This window comes from Lacerta agilis, chromosome Z (genome assembly GCF_009819535.1).
Source record: "Lacerta agilis isolate rLacAgi1 chromosome Z, rLacAgi1.pri, whole genome shotgun sequence".
Classification (NCBI taxonomy): domain Eukaryota; kingdom Metazoa; phylum Chordata; class Lepidosauria; order Squamata; family Lacertidae; genus Lacerta; species Lacerta agilis.
Genome location: NC_046331.1, coordinates 36,147,077 through 36,163,813, shown reverse-complemented (window position 1 = coordinate 36,163,813; position 16,737 = coordinate 36,147,077). Strand labels below are relative to the sequence as shown.

General features: G+C 43.1%; 1 protein-coding gene across 1 annotated transcript in view; it reads left to right on the top strand.

The window, feature by feature from the left end:
* Positions 1 to 16,737, top strand: part of GRIA3 (glutamate ionotropic receptor AMPA type subunit 3) — a 199,254-nt gene that overhangs the window by 106,977 nt on the left and 75,540 nt on the right. Inside the window, exons 6-10 of the mRNA XM_033138270.1 lie at positions 2,385 to 2,546; positions 11,467 to 11,634; positions 13,035 to 13,139; positions 15,194 to 15,301; positions 16,420 to 16,626. Of these exons, the coding sequence (XP_032994161.1) occupies positions 2,385 to 2,546; positions 11,467 to 11,634; positions 13,035 to 13,139; positions 15,194 to 15,301; positions 16,420 to 16,626 (750 nt within the window). The remainder of the gene's footprint in view (positions 1 to 2,384; positions 2,547 to 11,466; positions 11,635 to 13,034; positions 13,140 to 15,193; positions 15,302 to 16,419; positions 16,627 to 16,737) is intronic.

Sequence of the window (16,737 nt, the reverse complement as noted above, 5' to 3'; positions counted from 1 at the left end):
CTCAGATTATGCCACTGAGAATCCAGATCTCCTTTATAATGCTTCAACCTCACTGCTAAGAAGTACAAAATTGTGCTTGGTTATTTTACAGTTGTTACGAAGACTCAAAGTTAATCCATAATTCTATCTTGCCAAGTTGTCAAGCTGCTTAATAATTCATTTGTCCAATTCCAGGCAGTACATCTAAAGCTTATTGTGGAGAGAGTAAGATATAACTTGTTTCATATATTAAATAACTAGATGTGGCGTGCCCTGCGTCTGTCTATTTTTAAGAGGGCCAGCCCAAGACATTTTGGCACCTGAAGATGTGAACCACAGAGAGCAAGGGGAAAGTGAAGATATACACCAGGAATAAGCAGGGATTAAAGTTCTACATCAGGAACGGGGGGGGGGGGTCAAATCAACCTTTGATGGTTGAAGTGTTAATCAAAGGCTGTTGCTTGAGGGAAAGGGCCCCCCCCCTAAATCATGGACAGGTGTAGGCCCCAGGAGACCCCAGAAAGCAACCCCCACCATTTCCTCTTTAATGGTGGTGGGAGGGAACCCAGCAAGCTGCTGTGAAGGTGGCATGTGAGGAGCCCTGCTGAGGTGTGCTACAGTTTTTCCTGCTACCGCAGCAGTGGTCGTGGTGTATGCATTCCTTGAAGGCCAAATCTATTGCCCCTGTGGATCCTGCCTCCCAAGGCGGTTGCCTCACTTTGCCTCATGAATGGGCTGGCCCTGATTTTTAACATATACTTTATAACAGGTTTTCCCCCCAAGGGTTTCTTCTTATGGCATGAGAGACAGACAGAGAGAGAGAGAGAGAGAGTTTTGAAAGTCTTCTCTCCACTTCCCATGTGTTGCACACCACCCCAATCTCCAAGCGGTGCGAGATTCCAGGGGTTCCAGGCGTCTACCCAGGGTTCGTGTTTCCTTGGGGAATGAGGCACAACAGACTGTGGTGTCTTTGTGATACATGGTTTATTTTCACATGTATATGCAACCTGAGCCTGCAATGGAGGTGTTCGCAGCATCAATACCCCAAAAGGGTCTTGCTCCTCCCATAGCCGCAGCCTTGGTAGGGCCAGCCTGCAAGCACACACTGTTTGCTGAGACCCTTACAAAAGATGCTGGACTGTAGAAGCTGGCTAAATACAGCAATGCGTGTTCTTAAGTGTATATGTGGGATTACTGAATGTGGATCAATTAAATTCTTCCCACTCACCATTCACAAAAAGTGCCTGGTTAATGTAAAATAAAATATATATAAACAGGAAAGAGCATAACCAAGGTTATAAAACATAGGAGAGGTAAAAAGGTAGGATTTTCCTAATAAATAGAGAGCATATAATGTAGAAAAAATAAAAACAACAAAGCACATAATGAAAGCAAAAAGTTTTGATTTGGTGGGGGGAAGAGAGTTTTGTATATTTGAATTTGACACATAAGAAATGAAATCCCACCAAACAGCGTAGAAAGGTTCTCTACAATAGCCAGAGTCCACATAGCCTTATACTACGACAAGAGGTTTAAGTTCTGTAGTGTCTTCCATTTCTGGGCCAAAGAGGTTTGTCTTGCAGCCAGCATCCATGTTGAGAAGAAGTTCCATAGTTTGGGAAGGTGTGGTTTGATCATTCCACAAGTTCAAAAGGGCGAGTTGCAGGGAGCCTTGGAGGGGACATTTAAAATAAAAATAAAAATTGATAATTCTTCAAATATGTCAATCTAAAATTTGGATGCCAGAGGGCATTCCTACCATAAGTGGAAAAATGTCCCCCTGCCACTGCAACCACACCAGCAGTCTTGAGGATATTTGATGTCATATGAGAAAACTGCACTGTGGTGCCACCTATACAGAATTTTTAGACAACAGTCCCTTAAATAAGGTGATGCTTATTTATAAGGCTTAGACAAATAATTGCACCCCACTTAGGATCATCTGTTTTCAATTGTAGGTCCTTCTGCTAGCTACAATGTCTATGTTCTATTTCTCTGTCACAGGCAATATGCCTCTGAACACCAGCTGCTGGAAATCGCAGGTGGACAGGGTGCTCCTGTGCTCAGGTCCTGCTTGCAGGCTTCCAACAGACATCTGGTTGGATACTATGAGAAGAGGATGTTGGGCTAGATAGGTCATTGGCTTGGTCCAACAGGCTCTTCTTATGTTTTTATGTATCTATACTGCATTTCTGAATTTCAAAACAGTTATTTTTTTGTATTCCAAAAAAAATAAAAATAAACGTATTTCTAATTCTCTCTCTTCCAACTTGAAAGTCAGCAACAGTTTATACATCCAGCAGGATAAAGTGGTTAAGCTGTTCCTGCCATGTGCCGCTTTAGGATGGAGACTGCAAGATGGATTCCAGGTCAAAACAAAAAAACTGTTTCTGTTGTCTTTCTAGGGTTTTACAGATATTTCACTGGAAAGAGTGGTACAAGGAGGTGCCAATGTAACTGGATTTCAGATTATTAATAATGACAATCCAATGGTCCAGCAGTTTATGCAGCGCTGGGTGAGACTTGATGAAAGAGAATTCCCTGAAGCAAAAAATTCTCCGCTAAAGGTAAGTGTTGTGGAGCAGTGACAGAATGGGTAAGAAATATGGGGTCTATAGCTTTTTCAAGGTAGATCCTGGATCTGAAAAAGTTGGAGGCTACTACACTAAAAACACATGAACTCTGAAGGCTGAAATGAAAAGTTATGGATATAACCATTGTGGTAATTCCTCTTCTTTCCCTCACCAGTAATTTGTACCACTGACTTTGCTGTCTGAGATCTCAGGTAGGAGTCCTTTCACAGCTGTATTGGAGATGCAGCTTCTTGGAACTCAATATCTGTTGATTGATGGCAATTGATATCTGCTGACTGAACACTGTGTCAGACAGACCGTGTACATATTAGGTAAAATGTCATACAAAAATGTGTGTAGTGAGAGGAAGTTCCACAAAATGCTAAAGACTTTTACAATAGCTTTTTTCAAACGCATGGAAATGTGGATATAGTCAAACCTCAGTTGTTGAACTTAATCCGTTCTGGAAGACCGTTCGACTTCCAAAACATTCAACAACCAAGGCATGGCTTCTGATTGGTTGCAGGAGCTTCTTGCACTCAAGTGGAAGCCGCGTCGGGCGTTCATGTTCCAAAAAACATTTGAAAACCGGAGCATTTACCTCTGGGTTTTTGGCATTTGGGAGCCAAAATAATGGAGGCGTTTGGGAACAAAGGTTTGACTGTACTGAACTTAAGACTGGTAAACTGAGAGAAACCAAAACTGACATATTCACCCATTCCTACTTGGAGGCAGGACAGTGCTATCTTGTCCAATCCAGTGCAAAGAGCACATTGCAGTGTGTCCTTTATCAGAGCTCTGTAGTGTAATTTACTATAGTTTAGGCCTAAAAATAACTGATTTGGGGGTCGGGGGCAAAGAAAGTACTCCTCTAGCTTTTAAAAATACTCTTATTGTTGGGTATCACTCAGGAACTAAACTAATATTTGCACATCTGAAGAAGTGTGCATGCACACGAAAGCTTATACCCAGAACAAACTTAGTTGGTCTCTAAGATACTACTGGACAATTTTTTAATTTTTTAATTTATTTTGACTGTGTCAGACCAACATGGCTACCTACCTGAATCTAATATTTGCACAGATTTACTCCTGATTTGTTAAATTTGTACAGTGTTTGTGAAAGAGACAGCCACTCCCTTTTAGAAAACCTTCCTGACAAATGAATGTACAGTGTCTGAGACTAAGAAATGTAATTGGCTAGAGACTAATGCCCTGGTGTGTTGATTTATTCAGTATTTCATCTACTCTTTCCTTCTTCCCTCACTGGCTTTCCTTTTCATGCTCATGCATTTGTTAGTAGAATACAAATAAAATAGAAAATTTGATTTGTCTCTTGGCATGATTCCAAGGAGGCTGCATTTGGGCTTCTGATCATTAAAGCAGGCCTGGCCCGAGGGAGAAAATACCACTGTGTGAGCTTTATGTAGTAATAGATTGGACAGCTCTTACAAAACCCTTTTCTTGTCTATTTAAGAGCAAAAGTCGACTCTAATGCTCAGTTGTACAGTGGCGATGTTCTGTGATATTTGCTAGTTTATAACTTTTTTTAAAAAAAAAGCTCTAACAAAAAACAAACATATGAATCAGAAGAAGCGTTGGTTAGTTAGTTAGTTAGTTGTTAGTTAGTTAGTTAAGTTTATGAAAGATTGGCTCCTCCCAGATATATTTGGGCTACCAACTATCTAGAGCATGGGTAGACAAACTAAGGTCTGGGGGCCGGATCCAGCCCAATCTCCTTCTAAATTCGGCCGACATACGGTCCGGGAATCAGTGTGTTTTTACATGAATAGAATGTGTCCTTTTATTTAAAATGCATCTCTGGGTTATTTGTGGGGCATAGGAATTTGTTCATTTTTTTTTTTTTTCAAAATATAGTCCGGCCCCCAACAAGGTCTGAGGGACAGTGGACCAGCCCCCTGCTGAAAATGTTTGCTGACCCCTGATCTAGAGTGCTAGGGAAATGGGTTACAAGTGTCTCCTCAACTTGGGCCACATTCACACCATACATTTAAAGCATTTTATACAGCCATGCAAAATGCGAAGGAGATCGTGAAAGATACAGGAAATTGAATGCAGATTTCCAAAGAATAGCAAGGAGAGACAAGAGGGCCTTTCTAAACGAGCAATGCAAAGAAATAGAGGAAAACAACAGAATGGGAAAAACCAGAGATTTATTCAAGAAAATTGGAGATATGAAAGGAACATTTCGTACAAAGATTACCACAATTAAGGACAAAAGTGGAAAGGACCTAACAGAAGCAGAAGACATCAAGAAGAGGTGGCAAGAATACACAGAGGAATTATACCAGAAAGATATGGAGGTCTCATACACCCCAGGAAATGTGGTTGCTGACCTTGAGCCAGACATCCTGGAGAGTGAAGTCAAATGGGCCTTAGAAAGCCTTGCTAACAACAAGGCCAGCGGAAGTGATGATATTCCAGCTGAACTATTTAAAATTTTAAAAGAGGATGCTGTTAAGGTGCTGCACTCAATATGCCAGCAAGTTTGGAAAACTCAGCAGTGGCCAGAGGATTGGAGAAGATCAGTCTACATCCCAATCCCAAAGAAGGGCAGTGCCAAAGAATGCTCCAACTACCGCACAATTGCACTCATTTCACACGCTAGCAAGGTTATGCTTAAAATTCTACAAGGCAGGCTTAAGCAGTATGTGGACCGAGAACTCCCAGAAGTGCAAGCTGGATTTCGAAGGGGCAGAGGAACCAGAGACCAAATTGCAAACATGCGCTGGATTATGGAGAAAGCCAGAGAGTTCCAGAAAAACATCTACTTCTGCTTCATTGATTATGCAAAAGCATTTGACTGTGTCGACCACAGCAAACTATGGCAAGTTCTTAAAGAAATGGGAGTGCCGGATCACCTCATTTGCCTCCTGAGAAATCTCTATGTGGGACAAGAAGCTACAGTTAGAACTGGATATGGAACAACTGATTGGTTCAAAATTGGGAAAGGAGTACGACAAGGCTGTATATTGTCTCCCTGCTTATTTAACTTATATGCAGAATACATCATGCGAAAGGCTGGACTGGATGAATCCCCAACCGGAATTAAGATTGCCGGAAAAAATATCAACAACCTCAGATATGCTGATGATACTACCTTGATGGCAGAAAGTGAGGAAGAATTGAAGAACCTTTTAATGAGGGTGAAAGAAGAGAGCGCAAAATATGGTCTGAAGCTCAACATCAAAAAAACTAAGATCATGGCCACTGGTCCCATCACCTCCTGGCAAATAGAAGGGGAAGAAATGGAGGCAGTGAGAGATTTCACTTTCTTGGGTTCCATGATCACTGCAGATGGTGACAGCAGTCACGAAATCAGAAGACGCCTGCTTCTTGGGAGAAAAGCAATGACAAACCTAGACAGCATCTTAAAAAGCAAAGACATCACCTTGCCGACAAAAGTCCGTATAGTTAAAGCTATGGTTTTCCCAGTAGTAATGTACGGAAGTGAGAGCTGGACCATAAAGAAGGCTGATCGCCGTAGAATTGATGCTTTTGAATTATGGTGCTGGAGGAGACTCTTGAGAGTCCCGTGGACTGCAAGAAGATCAAACCTATCCATTCTCAAAGAAATCAGCCCTGAGTACTCACTAGAAGGACAGATCCTGAAGTTGAGGCTCCAGTACTTTGGCCACCTCATGAGAAGAGAAGAATCCCTAGAAAAGACCCTGGTGTTGGGAAAGATGGAGGGCACAAGGAGAAGGGGACGACAGAGGATGAGATGGTTGGACAGTGTTCTTGAAGCTACTAACATGAGTTTGGCCAAACTGCGAGAGGCAGTGAAGGATAGGCGTGCCTGGCGTGCTCTGGTCCATGGGGTCACGAAGAGTCGGACACGACTGAACGACTGAACAACAACATACAGCCATGGCTTCCCCCAAAGAATTATGGGAGCTGTAGTTTGCTAAGGGTGCTGAGAGTTGTTAGGAGACCCCCTATTCCCCTCCTAGAGCTAAAGTTCCCAGAGTGGTTTAGCAATTCTTCTTCCCAGAGTACCTTTAGGAAGGGAATAGGGGGGGTCTACTAAGAACTCTCAAAACCCTTAGGAAACTGCAGCTCCCGGATCCTTTTAGGGAAGCCATCACTATTTAAAGTGCTTTAAACGTATGGTTTGGCTGTGGCTTTGATGACATCATTCCACCATTTAGTTTAGTAGAAGTGAAATAGCAGATAAAAGGAATGTTTACCTGCTCATGTTTTGAGAGGTTGCCACCCAGTGTCCATAGGGTTGCCACCCAGTGTCCTATAATATGGGATGGGTTGGGGGAAAGAGGGTTAGTTATTTGTGGGTTTTTTGTTATTGTTTTTTTATATGTTTTTGTGTTTTTATCTTGTATTTTGTATGCTGTGAAATGCCCTGAGATCTATGAATGAAGGGTGGTATACAAATGAAATGAATAATAGTTCTATGCATAATAGACCCACTGAAGTTAATAGACATGGCTAACTTAGGCCCATTAATTCCCATGGGTCTACTCTGAGTAGTACTTGGTTTGCTACGACCCACTACTTTTCATATTAGCCTTTAACTCAGAGTTTGTATGTTGTAGCACAGTAGTCTTCAACTTTTTCAGAACCCACCTTCAACCTTAGCTTCAGCCATGTTATTAAAATCATATACATCCTTCTTTCTGTGTTCCTGCTTCTCTCTCTTCTCTGGTTCATACATAATGCTAAGCCATGGTTTGTTTAGCCAAACTGGTTATTCTGAATGTGTAAACCTAGCCCAGCAGACTAACTATTGTTTATTGTCCACCAACAAACATAAAGCAAAACCATGGGTTGTTGATGGCTCACAAACCATTACCTGTTTTAACTATGTTATGATATGGTGTCTGAATCCGACAGCCTTGTTTAATCATGGTTTGTTAGGTCACCCACCATAGACGTTGGTCAGGCAAGACTAGCTGGATATAAGCCATGGCTGGTTCATCCATCCGTGAAATGACTCATGGTTTGTTGAATAAATCATGGTTCAAACCAAACGTGACTTGTTGCACAAATTAAGCCTCAGTCTCTCCCCACATCCACATGTAACATTCCTGGTTCAAAACATAATTTTATGGAGCAGGAATGAGCCTACGCTCAAGTACACTTTCTCTCTTTGTCTTCCCTTCCCTCCTCTTCTCATTCCCTTGGCTACAAAGGAAAGTGTAGTTAGTTAGTTAGTTAGTTAGTTAGCTAGTTAGTTAGTTAGTTAAAGCACAACTTGCTGTAATGCCTGAGCTTTCATGGGTTTCATGGGTTTCAAAGCCATGTCTTTGGATAAAAGTGAATAGCATTTCTGCATCTACACAATCAGTAACCCCCCACTGTAACACTTGGACTCGGAGTCAGTAAATTCTGAGCAGGCCAAAAAACACAGCATTCAGATGCCTACATTCTAGATATTAGCATTAAGCCTGTGGGGGACTTGGTACTATGGCACCCTGTGTGAGGCCAAATTTTGGCACTCCCTCCTGTCCTCAGACTACCTTCCCAAAGGCAGGTAAGAAGGTGCCCACCTTTGAGAAGGAGATGTGGCTGGGTCCTAGAGCCCTCCTACCCCCTTCCCAAAACTGGGAAAGCTCTAACTTGGCTTTGGGGAAGAGACAGGGGGTCCATAGCACCCTGCCAGATCCTCATGCCTCCTTCTCAAAGCCCAGTGCCTTGCTTACCAGGCTTTGAGATGGTGCCCCCGTTAATTAATTAATGGATTTGCTGTCACAAGGTCTGGTGGCAGCCACTGGCATCGCTTGAAGAGAGCCAGTGTGGTGTAGTGGTTAAGAGCAGTGGACTCGTAATCTGGTGAACCGGGTTCATGTCTCTGCTCCTCCACATGCAGCTGCTGGGTGACCTTGGGCCAGTCACACTTCTCTGAAGTCTCTCAGCCCCACTCACCTCACAGAGTGTTTGTTGTGGGGGAGGAAGGGAAAGGAGAATGTTAGCCGCTTTGAGACTCCTTCGGGTAGTGATAAAGCGGGATATCAAATCAAAACTCTTCTTCTTCTTCTTCTTTGAAAAGGATATTATATGAGCCCTATTTGGACTCTCTCTCTCTCCCCCCCCCCCAAGTGCATCAACATCCCCATTTTTTTTCAGCACTCATAAGTCAGAAAGCATGTTTCTGAAGTGGAGAGACATCCTGGGGAGAATCCACTTTCCAGGTGGGTCAGTGAGTCACTGTTACTTACTGGGAGGGAGAGGGCTGAAGCAGTCAGGAGACTGGTGCAGTGACTTTGCACCATGCCACCCTCCCCTGCCTCGCTTCTGCCCCTGCCAGGAAGCAACAGCAACCCACCAGCTGGGAAGCTAGCCCAGTGGCTCTTCCCCAGCTGTTGAGAAGCTTCTGTGGTAGCCACAGAGGTTCTCTGCACAATTTAGAATCCTGCATAATCAGGGTTCTAAATCACACGGGGAGTCTCCAGCTAATTTTGTCAACTCTGAATATTCAGCTACAAAGAAATGGAATGCCGACCACAGAAAGCAATATATTCGGGATATAGGCAAGTCTCTCGTTTTGAAGAGTTGGGTTTTCTTTTCCTTTTTAAGTCTTTCTCTGAAATAAATTCAATTCACTGGCAAAAAATAATAATAATCATTTAGAGATCTTACCCTTCCTGTGAAGACGAATGCTTATCAGATTTATAACCTCAATAAGAACGGTAATTCTGAACCGTATGAGAAAGCAGTGAAAGTGGTGTGTTTTCGTTGTTTTCCTAAGGAAAAAAAAATAAACAGATTTATTGCTGGCTACATATTTGAGTTAATAGAAAATGCGGTCCAGAGAGATGTAATTCATGGTTGCTGTGCTTTTAACACCAGACAGCCTATATTGGCTAGCTCATTGTTTAACAAAGAAAAAGAAGAAAACCTTCAAGCAAAAAGAGGACAGAAAGAGATGTTATATAGAATATATAACATCTCTTTGGCTTATAGGCAGGAAAATGTCATGAATAGACCCTGCACCTAATGAGGCCTTGAATTTTGTTTTACGTGAGTGGTTACCAACTTTTCTTGGTGAATCTGTGCCACACATCAAGTTAAAAATTTGAGATAGTGCCTCTACAGTGTACACCACAACAACTATGCAACATCCTCCTATTCTGAGAGGGTTTTAAAACAAATCTATGACCCAGGAAACAGGCATAAGAGTATAAGGAGCTACCGTACACCCAGTGCTTTTTTCTGGGTGGGGGGGGGGCGCACACCCCTAAACATTTTGTGAATCTTTGTACTTTTGTCCATTTACTATATTTATTTTTTTCCAATTTGAACTATAAAATTGTGATTTCCTTGAGTCAAAATGAGAGTACCCCTAAACATTTTTTTAGGGGGGGGGGAAGCACTGCTTATACCAAGTCAGACCATTGGTCCAACTAGGCTAGTATTGTCTATGCCAGGAGTCAGCAAACTTTTTCAGCCATGGGCCGGTCCATTGTCCCTCAGACCTTGTGTGGGGGCTGGACTATATTTGGGGGGGGGGAAATGAACGAATTCATATGCCCCACAAATAACCCAGAGATGCATTTTAAATAAAAGCACACATTCTACTCATGTAAAAACACCAGGCAGGCCCCACAAATAACCCAGAGGTGCATTTTAAATAAAAGGACACATTCTACTCATGTAAAAACACGCTGATTCCTGAACTGTCCGTGGGGCGCATTTAGAAGGCAATTGGGCCCCCGAGCCTTAGTTTGGGGACCCCTGGTCTATGCTGACTAGCAGCAGCTCTCCAGCATTTCACTAATGGGCCATTCCCAGCCCCATCTAGAGATGCTGGGGATTGAATGTGGGACCTTCTGCATGCAAAACAAGTGCTCTACCCCTGAGCAAGAGCAGGGGCAAAGCAGCCAGGCATGCAGCCTAGGTCCATAGCCAGGTGAGTGGGCTCTTTGCCTTCTGTCCAGGTATGTCACACGAACTGGATCCTCCAATCTGTGCTGATCCTTCTGGTAGCTGCTCTACGGCAGATACCAGAAGTCATGTTAACTTCTCTCTCGTGCTCACCTGCGCACTCTCTTGCTCTGGAGCTGCTGAGACTTCCTGCCCAAAATATCTGGAAGGCAGAAGGTTGGGGGAGGCTGGCATAGATACAACATGGTGCCCTCCAGAAGTTGTGGGCAACACCTCCCATCACTCCTAACCATTGGACATGCTGGCTGGACCGTGGGAGTTGGAGTCCAAAACAGCTGGAGGGCAGCAGGTTGGATGCCCTGATGTAGATGGATGCTGAGCTAGATGGATGAGAATAAGGCAGCTCCCTATAAAATTGCAACAGATGGTAATACCTCACAAAAACCACTGCATATTGAAAGGTGAAAGATGTGGTAAAATAAATAAACACTATAGAAGGAAGGGGAGGGAAAGTGCTAGTAGACACAACTTCCAAAAGCACCAAAAATAATTTTGGGAGGAGTTGATGAAGAATGACAGAGAGGAAGGAATCATTTGGGTCTCCTAAATAGGGGCTACAGAAGGAAGACATCTCCTTGAGATCAGCATAGTTAATATTGAATAAGATGACCCAGCAGATCTACATACGCAGATGACACTTTATTGTTGCTGTTGTTGGTTTTATTTTGTTGTGGACTAGTCTCTTGTTAAGCCTCCATGAGTATTGTTCGTCATCGAAAGACAATATAAAGGTAAATGTGAATGTAAAGGAAAGCAAATATTTATTGTCACAGTCAATGACCAGCATGAATTTGAAGGAAAATGTAAACCCCTTCTTCCTCCTGTGTCAACAATTATGTAATTACAAAATGAAGTTTGACATCTCCAGGGATGTGGGCTAGTTAGAGTGACTAGTCCAGGATGAAAAACAAACAAACACAGGGAGCAAAACTGGGTTTGAAGCTGTTACCAAAATGCAGTTTGTCAAACTGTCTCCTTTGCATCTTCTTCAGTACACATCTGCACTGACCCACGATGCCATACTAGTTATAGCAGAAGCTTTCCGGTATCTCCGAAGGCAGCGTGTTGATGTCTCCCGGAGAGGTAGTGCTGGAGATTGCCTAGCAAACCCTGCTGTGCCTTGGAGCCAAGGGATTGATATAGAAAGAGCACTGAAAATGGTAAGGACAAAAGCAATGACGACACCAACTTAAATCCTAATGTATTTGGGCTATATAGGTTACGGTATCTTTAAGGGATCCAGGAAATGTGTTTGACTGTGCATGCAACTGTAAAGTACACAGCCTGGCTTTGGCATGCAAAATTTTTGTATTGCCTTTATTTTACCTGATACCTTACAATGTCATGTAAACAGGTTGTCTGCCTTCAGACCAGGGGTGCCAACTTGAATAAAATATTGAGGGGGCCCAAGTGTGCCCCACCCCGCATAATCAATCACATGACGTGGTGCACAGAAACCACTTTAATGGCAATACCCATCAACTTTGGCACCCCCAGTCCCCTCAAATATTTTAGGGGGGCACATGAAGGGACCTCCGCCCCTAGGAGCTGGCTCCTATGATTCAGCCTGCGTTGAACACATTTCCCTTGAAAATCTACACTACCATCTTTGTTGACATTTTGTATGTATGATGTATTTATTTAAATACAAGAAGGACAGGTCCCTGCCCCGAAGAACATACAATCTAAAATTCACCGTGGGGGAAACAATGGAATAAAGGAAGAAGGAATAGATTGGGGGAAGATTATTTCAGTTGCATGTACTTAGGCTTAGCTTAGCTGCAAATGAGCATGAGAACTAGGGAGTTGTGCCAAATGAGCATGAGAACCAGGGAGTTGAAAGAAGCAAGGGAGGTTGTACCTGTGTTGTAGGAAAGGGTCAGAGCTAGAAGCACCTACTTTGTGCTCAAAATGTCCTCACAACAGCTGACCAGGTGCCTATGTGAAACCTACAAGCAGAACATTAGGACAACTGTACTCTCGCACTCATGTTTCCCCGGCAAATGAGAACCACTGCCCATTGGTTGCTGTAGAGAATAATGAGCAAGATGGACCAATTGGTCGGATTCAGCAGAAGGCAACATCCTATGTCAGCATTGCTTAAGTCAGGGGTAGCCAATGTGGAGTCTTCCACATGTTGCAGGACTACAACTCTCATCATCCCTGACCATTAGCCATGCCATCTAGGGTTCGTATGAGTTGAATTCCAACAATATATGGAAGCCAACACATCACTTCCCCCTAATGTAGGTGCTCTGGGTGGCAGTTCCAAGTAGACAAGTCTGCAAGAGAGGCGGAGTTATTATCGTTTACTATTCACAGAGCAAACGTTGTTTATGTGAGTCTATACGGAATTGGTGGGGGGGGGTTAAGTTCCCAGGGAACTGTGACCATTGAAAGGGGAAATGTGTTGTGGTTGTACCACCCCAGAAGCAATAAATTCCTCTTCGGAAGATTGGGTGCTGGAGTGAAAGCATGTCCAGTAGATTGAAAAATATTTCAGATCTGTGGGCATCTTATTCCTCTCAATGACAGTATGTTGTGATTTATCATTGCTAAGGTCCAAGTGCAAGGAATGACAGGAAATGTCCAATTTGATACCTACGGACGTAGAACTAATTATACAATTGACGTTTATGAAATGAGACCTGGAGGACCACGGAAGGTAAGCCACACATGGGCGAATGTGTATTTACTCTCCCAGTTCAGCCCTGCTTCTACCATGAGTTTAAAATAGAAGAAAGGGTCAGCTGAAAAACAGAAATATTTTAATAGAGCCATTTGGGACAAGCAGACTTCAGACTTGTGGGGGGCTTCCTTTTTATTTTATTAATTATTTTTAAAAACACCATATACCAGTTTTCCTTTATAAATTTACAAATCTCACAACAATCTATAATTTGTTGTTGTTGTTGTTCAGTCGTTCAGTCGTGTCCGACTCTTCGTGACCCCATGGACCAGAGCACGCCTATACAGTATGCATAAAACCATTAAAAGCAATAAATAGTGTATAAGAAAATAAGAAAAGCCTCAGGTGTCTCTAGGAAGCCCCAAAGTAGGATCTGAGAGCAGCAGTGCTCTCCGCACTTATGGTTGCATTGGAGGGGGGTTGGACTAGATGACCCTTGGGAACCCCCTTCCAACTCTACATTACTATGGTTCTGTGATTCCCATCAACTGACATTCAGGGCTATACTGCCTCTGACAACGCTGTGGGATCAGTTACCTCACCTTTCCTTGGTGTCTGGCCTCCTCAGAAGGGACATGGCTGAGAGTACCACATACCCTTCAGGTGCACTTACTTTATACTAAGATTCCAGGATTTTAGGGCTGAATCTCTAGCCACCTGGAATCAGTTGCTAGCTGAATTTAGACAGGTACCCAGTGTTGTGGTGCTTAGGTGCCTAACTGAAGCTGTTTTCGTTTGAGAAGGCTTTCCATGAAGTGTGACCCTGTTATTTATGAAATAATCAATTGATTCATTGCTTTTGTGGTTTGTAGGAATGGTTTTAACTGCATTCAGTAATGTGTTTGGTTTTGTATTTTATCTTATTTTAATCTTGTTCTACAACGCTTTGATGGCCTAGGCTGGAAAGCAGTTTATAAATTTGTGAAATAGAAATAAATGAGATTAAAGCCCCACCTGTAGATCTCTGCAGTCCTTTTAAGGTGAACAGGTGATGAAAGCCATGTGCCACTCAATACTGGTCTGGTATGGATCAGGACCCTGCTGGATCAGGACCCATCACAGTGGCCAACAAAATGCCCATGGGAAACCCACAAGCAAGACCTGAACACAACAACACTCTCCCCTCCTGTGATTTCCAGCGCAAGGGTTATTAAAAATGTTTGGCGGGGGGGGGGGGCAGGGCAGCAGACTAAGGGCTTATCCACACTTGCTTTTTCTCCACTTCAGAGCAAACAGCAATCCCGCCCCCCAAAAAAACCAAATTGCCACATGTTTCACTTGTTGTTTGCTCCAACTGAGCTTTAAAGAGTGGGTTTTCATGGGGAAATCTCCAGGGCAAAGAAAGAAGAAGAGCACTCAGACATGGAGCTTTAAAGCATGGACCTGTGCCTGGAAAGAGCAGGGCAAAAAGAAAACTGTAGATAAGCCCTAGATCTAAAAAGCTTAAGTTACAGGAAGGGAGGTTTTGGTTGATTGTTAGGAGTTATGCCTTCAAGGTAAGAGTGGTTCATCAATGGGACCAATTAGCTAGAAGGCTGGCGGGCTCTGCCTCACTGCAGCTCTTCAAGCAGAGGCTGTTATAGCCATGTGTTGCAAGATTCCCTACATCAAGCAGTGGATTGGAGTACATATCCTACAACACACACACACACACACACACACACACACACACACACCAATCTATAGATGAGCTATTGAATGAAAGGAGGAAATACATATTAATAACATTAAGAATGGATATCTGCAAATGTTCTCTTGATTGCAAAACCCTTATTGCAAGACATATCAAAAAGAAAGGGAAAGCACTCCTAAAAAAAATACTGTACCTTTAACAAAAAACCCCTTTGAATGTTTTGTGGTTTTTTTTGCATGTGTGTCTTGTGCTAATTTATGTAAAGCACCAGGAGTGCCAATCAGCAGGGTTGTCATTATCCCCACAGCAGCCCAGTGGATTGCATGGAGTGGCTGGTGAAATATTAACACAGTTGAAATGCAACGTGCTAATTTGGCTGTGTTCTCTTCAATTACAGGCCGGTTACTGGAATGAATATGAGAGGTTTGTGCCAGCAGTAGACCCCACAGTCTCCAACGACACTTCCTCTGTTGAGAACAGGACCATCGTGGTCACAACCATCCTTGTAAGTTCCAGAGCAGCCAGTTTGTAACTAGCAAATAGAAGTCTTAGAAAAGGATCGTTCTCTCCAAAAGTGTATAAACCAGTCGTGCTTCTCCTTTAGTTACCGTATCTCCTTTCTAACCTCAAGAAGCCCCAAACACTTTACCATTGCCTACTGTATGGGAGGTGCCAAAAAGACCCATAGCTCTGCATTGGAAGAGTCTTTCCCACCCCCTCTAAGGAGTAAACCCTACACAAATCCAGAGTGGAGTCTCTAAGACAGTTGGGTGGTGCATTGTATGCCTCCTTCCAGCAACTCCTGTGGCCAAGCTGGTGCCAAATGTACTGCTGTGCTTTCTTTTGGACAACATCAGCAAGGCCAAGAGGCGGGTCTTGTCATCTGGGCAACCAAGGTCCTCCATACATTCTACCCAGGCTTGCACCCCAAGGAGGTCACTTTGGTGCTGCAAACACAACAGTTTGATTTCACCCCCGGGGGCACACTCCACTGTTTCTAGAGATAGACGGGGGCCAACAATGGCTGCTTATAGGGAGATGAGTGTGCAAGGGGTTTTCTTCAAGGTTAAAGCTAATAGATTATCCAAACATGGCCCATTATGTTCTTCCATCTCGGCTTACTTCCAGCATTTCTGAGATAGTGCTGCAGATGAAGATGGACATCTGCAAACTAGGGAGAGAAGGCAGATCTACCCTATTTGCATTTGGAGAACAATGGAGTTCTTCAGCCAAGTAATGTGTACACAACTGTATGCTTGGTAAAGCATGCATTGAGATGCATAAATTAGTGGAAACAATGCACAAAAAATACATTCTGAAAAAGTAAAATAACATGTGTTTTAGATAAAATTGCATACGAATGTGTATGCACTTAGAAGAAATTCACCCTAATTTCCTGAGGACTATAAAAGCTGGAATTTGCAAACTGGTGTAGGAATATGGGGAACTGAACTTAAGATTGAAAAATGAGAAACTGAGAGAAAACAAAATTTGCAGATTTGCCCATCTCTGCTGCACACACACCCTGCAGACTCCAGGAACATTAATAATAGAAGATGTATATTAAAACTGGGGGGGGGGGAAGGACTTTGGTTTTTGTTTTCACCCCCTGTCATTTCACAGGAAGCACCCTACGTGATGCGCAAGCAATCTCCTGACCAAAAGGGAGGAAATGAAAAATATGAAGGCTATTGTGTTGATCTTGCATATGAAATAGCAAAGCACGTTGGGATAAAATATGAACTGTCCATTGTTCCTGATGGGAAATACGGAGCAAGGGATCCTGACACTAAAATGTGGAATGGCATGGTGGGTGAGCTGGTCTATGGGGTAAGTTGCCATTGAACTTTTGTGCATATGTTGTAGTTTTCCTTAACCATATGATTGAATGGACAGCAAAGCCAAGCAGGGCCCAATTTCTATCATCTATACTGGCAAAGC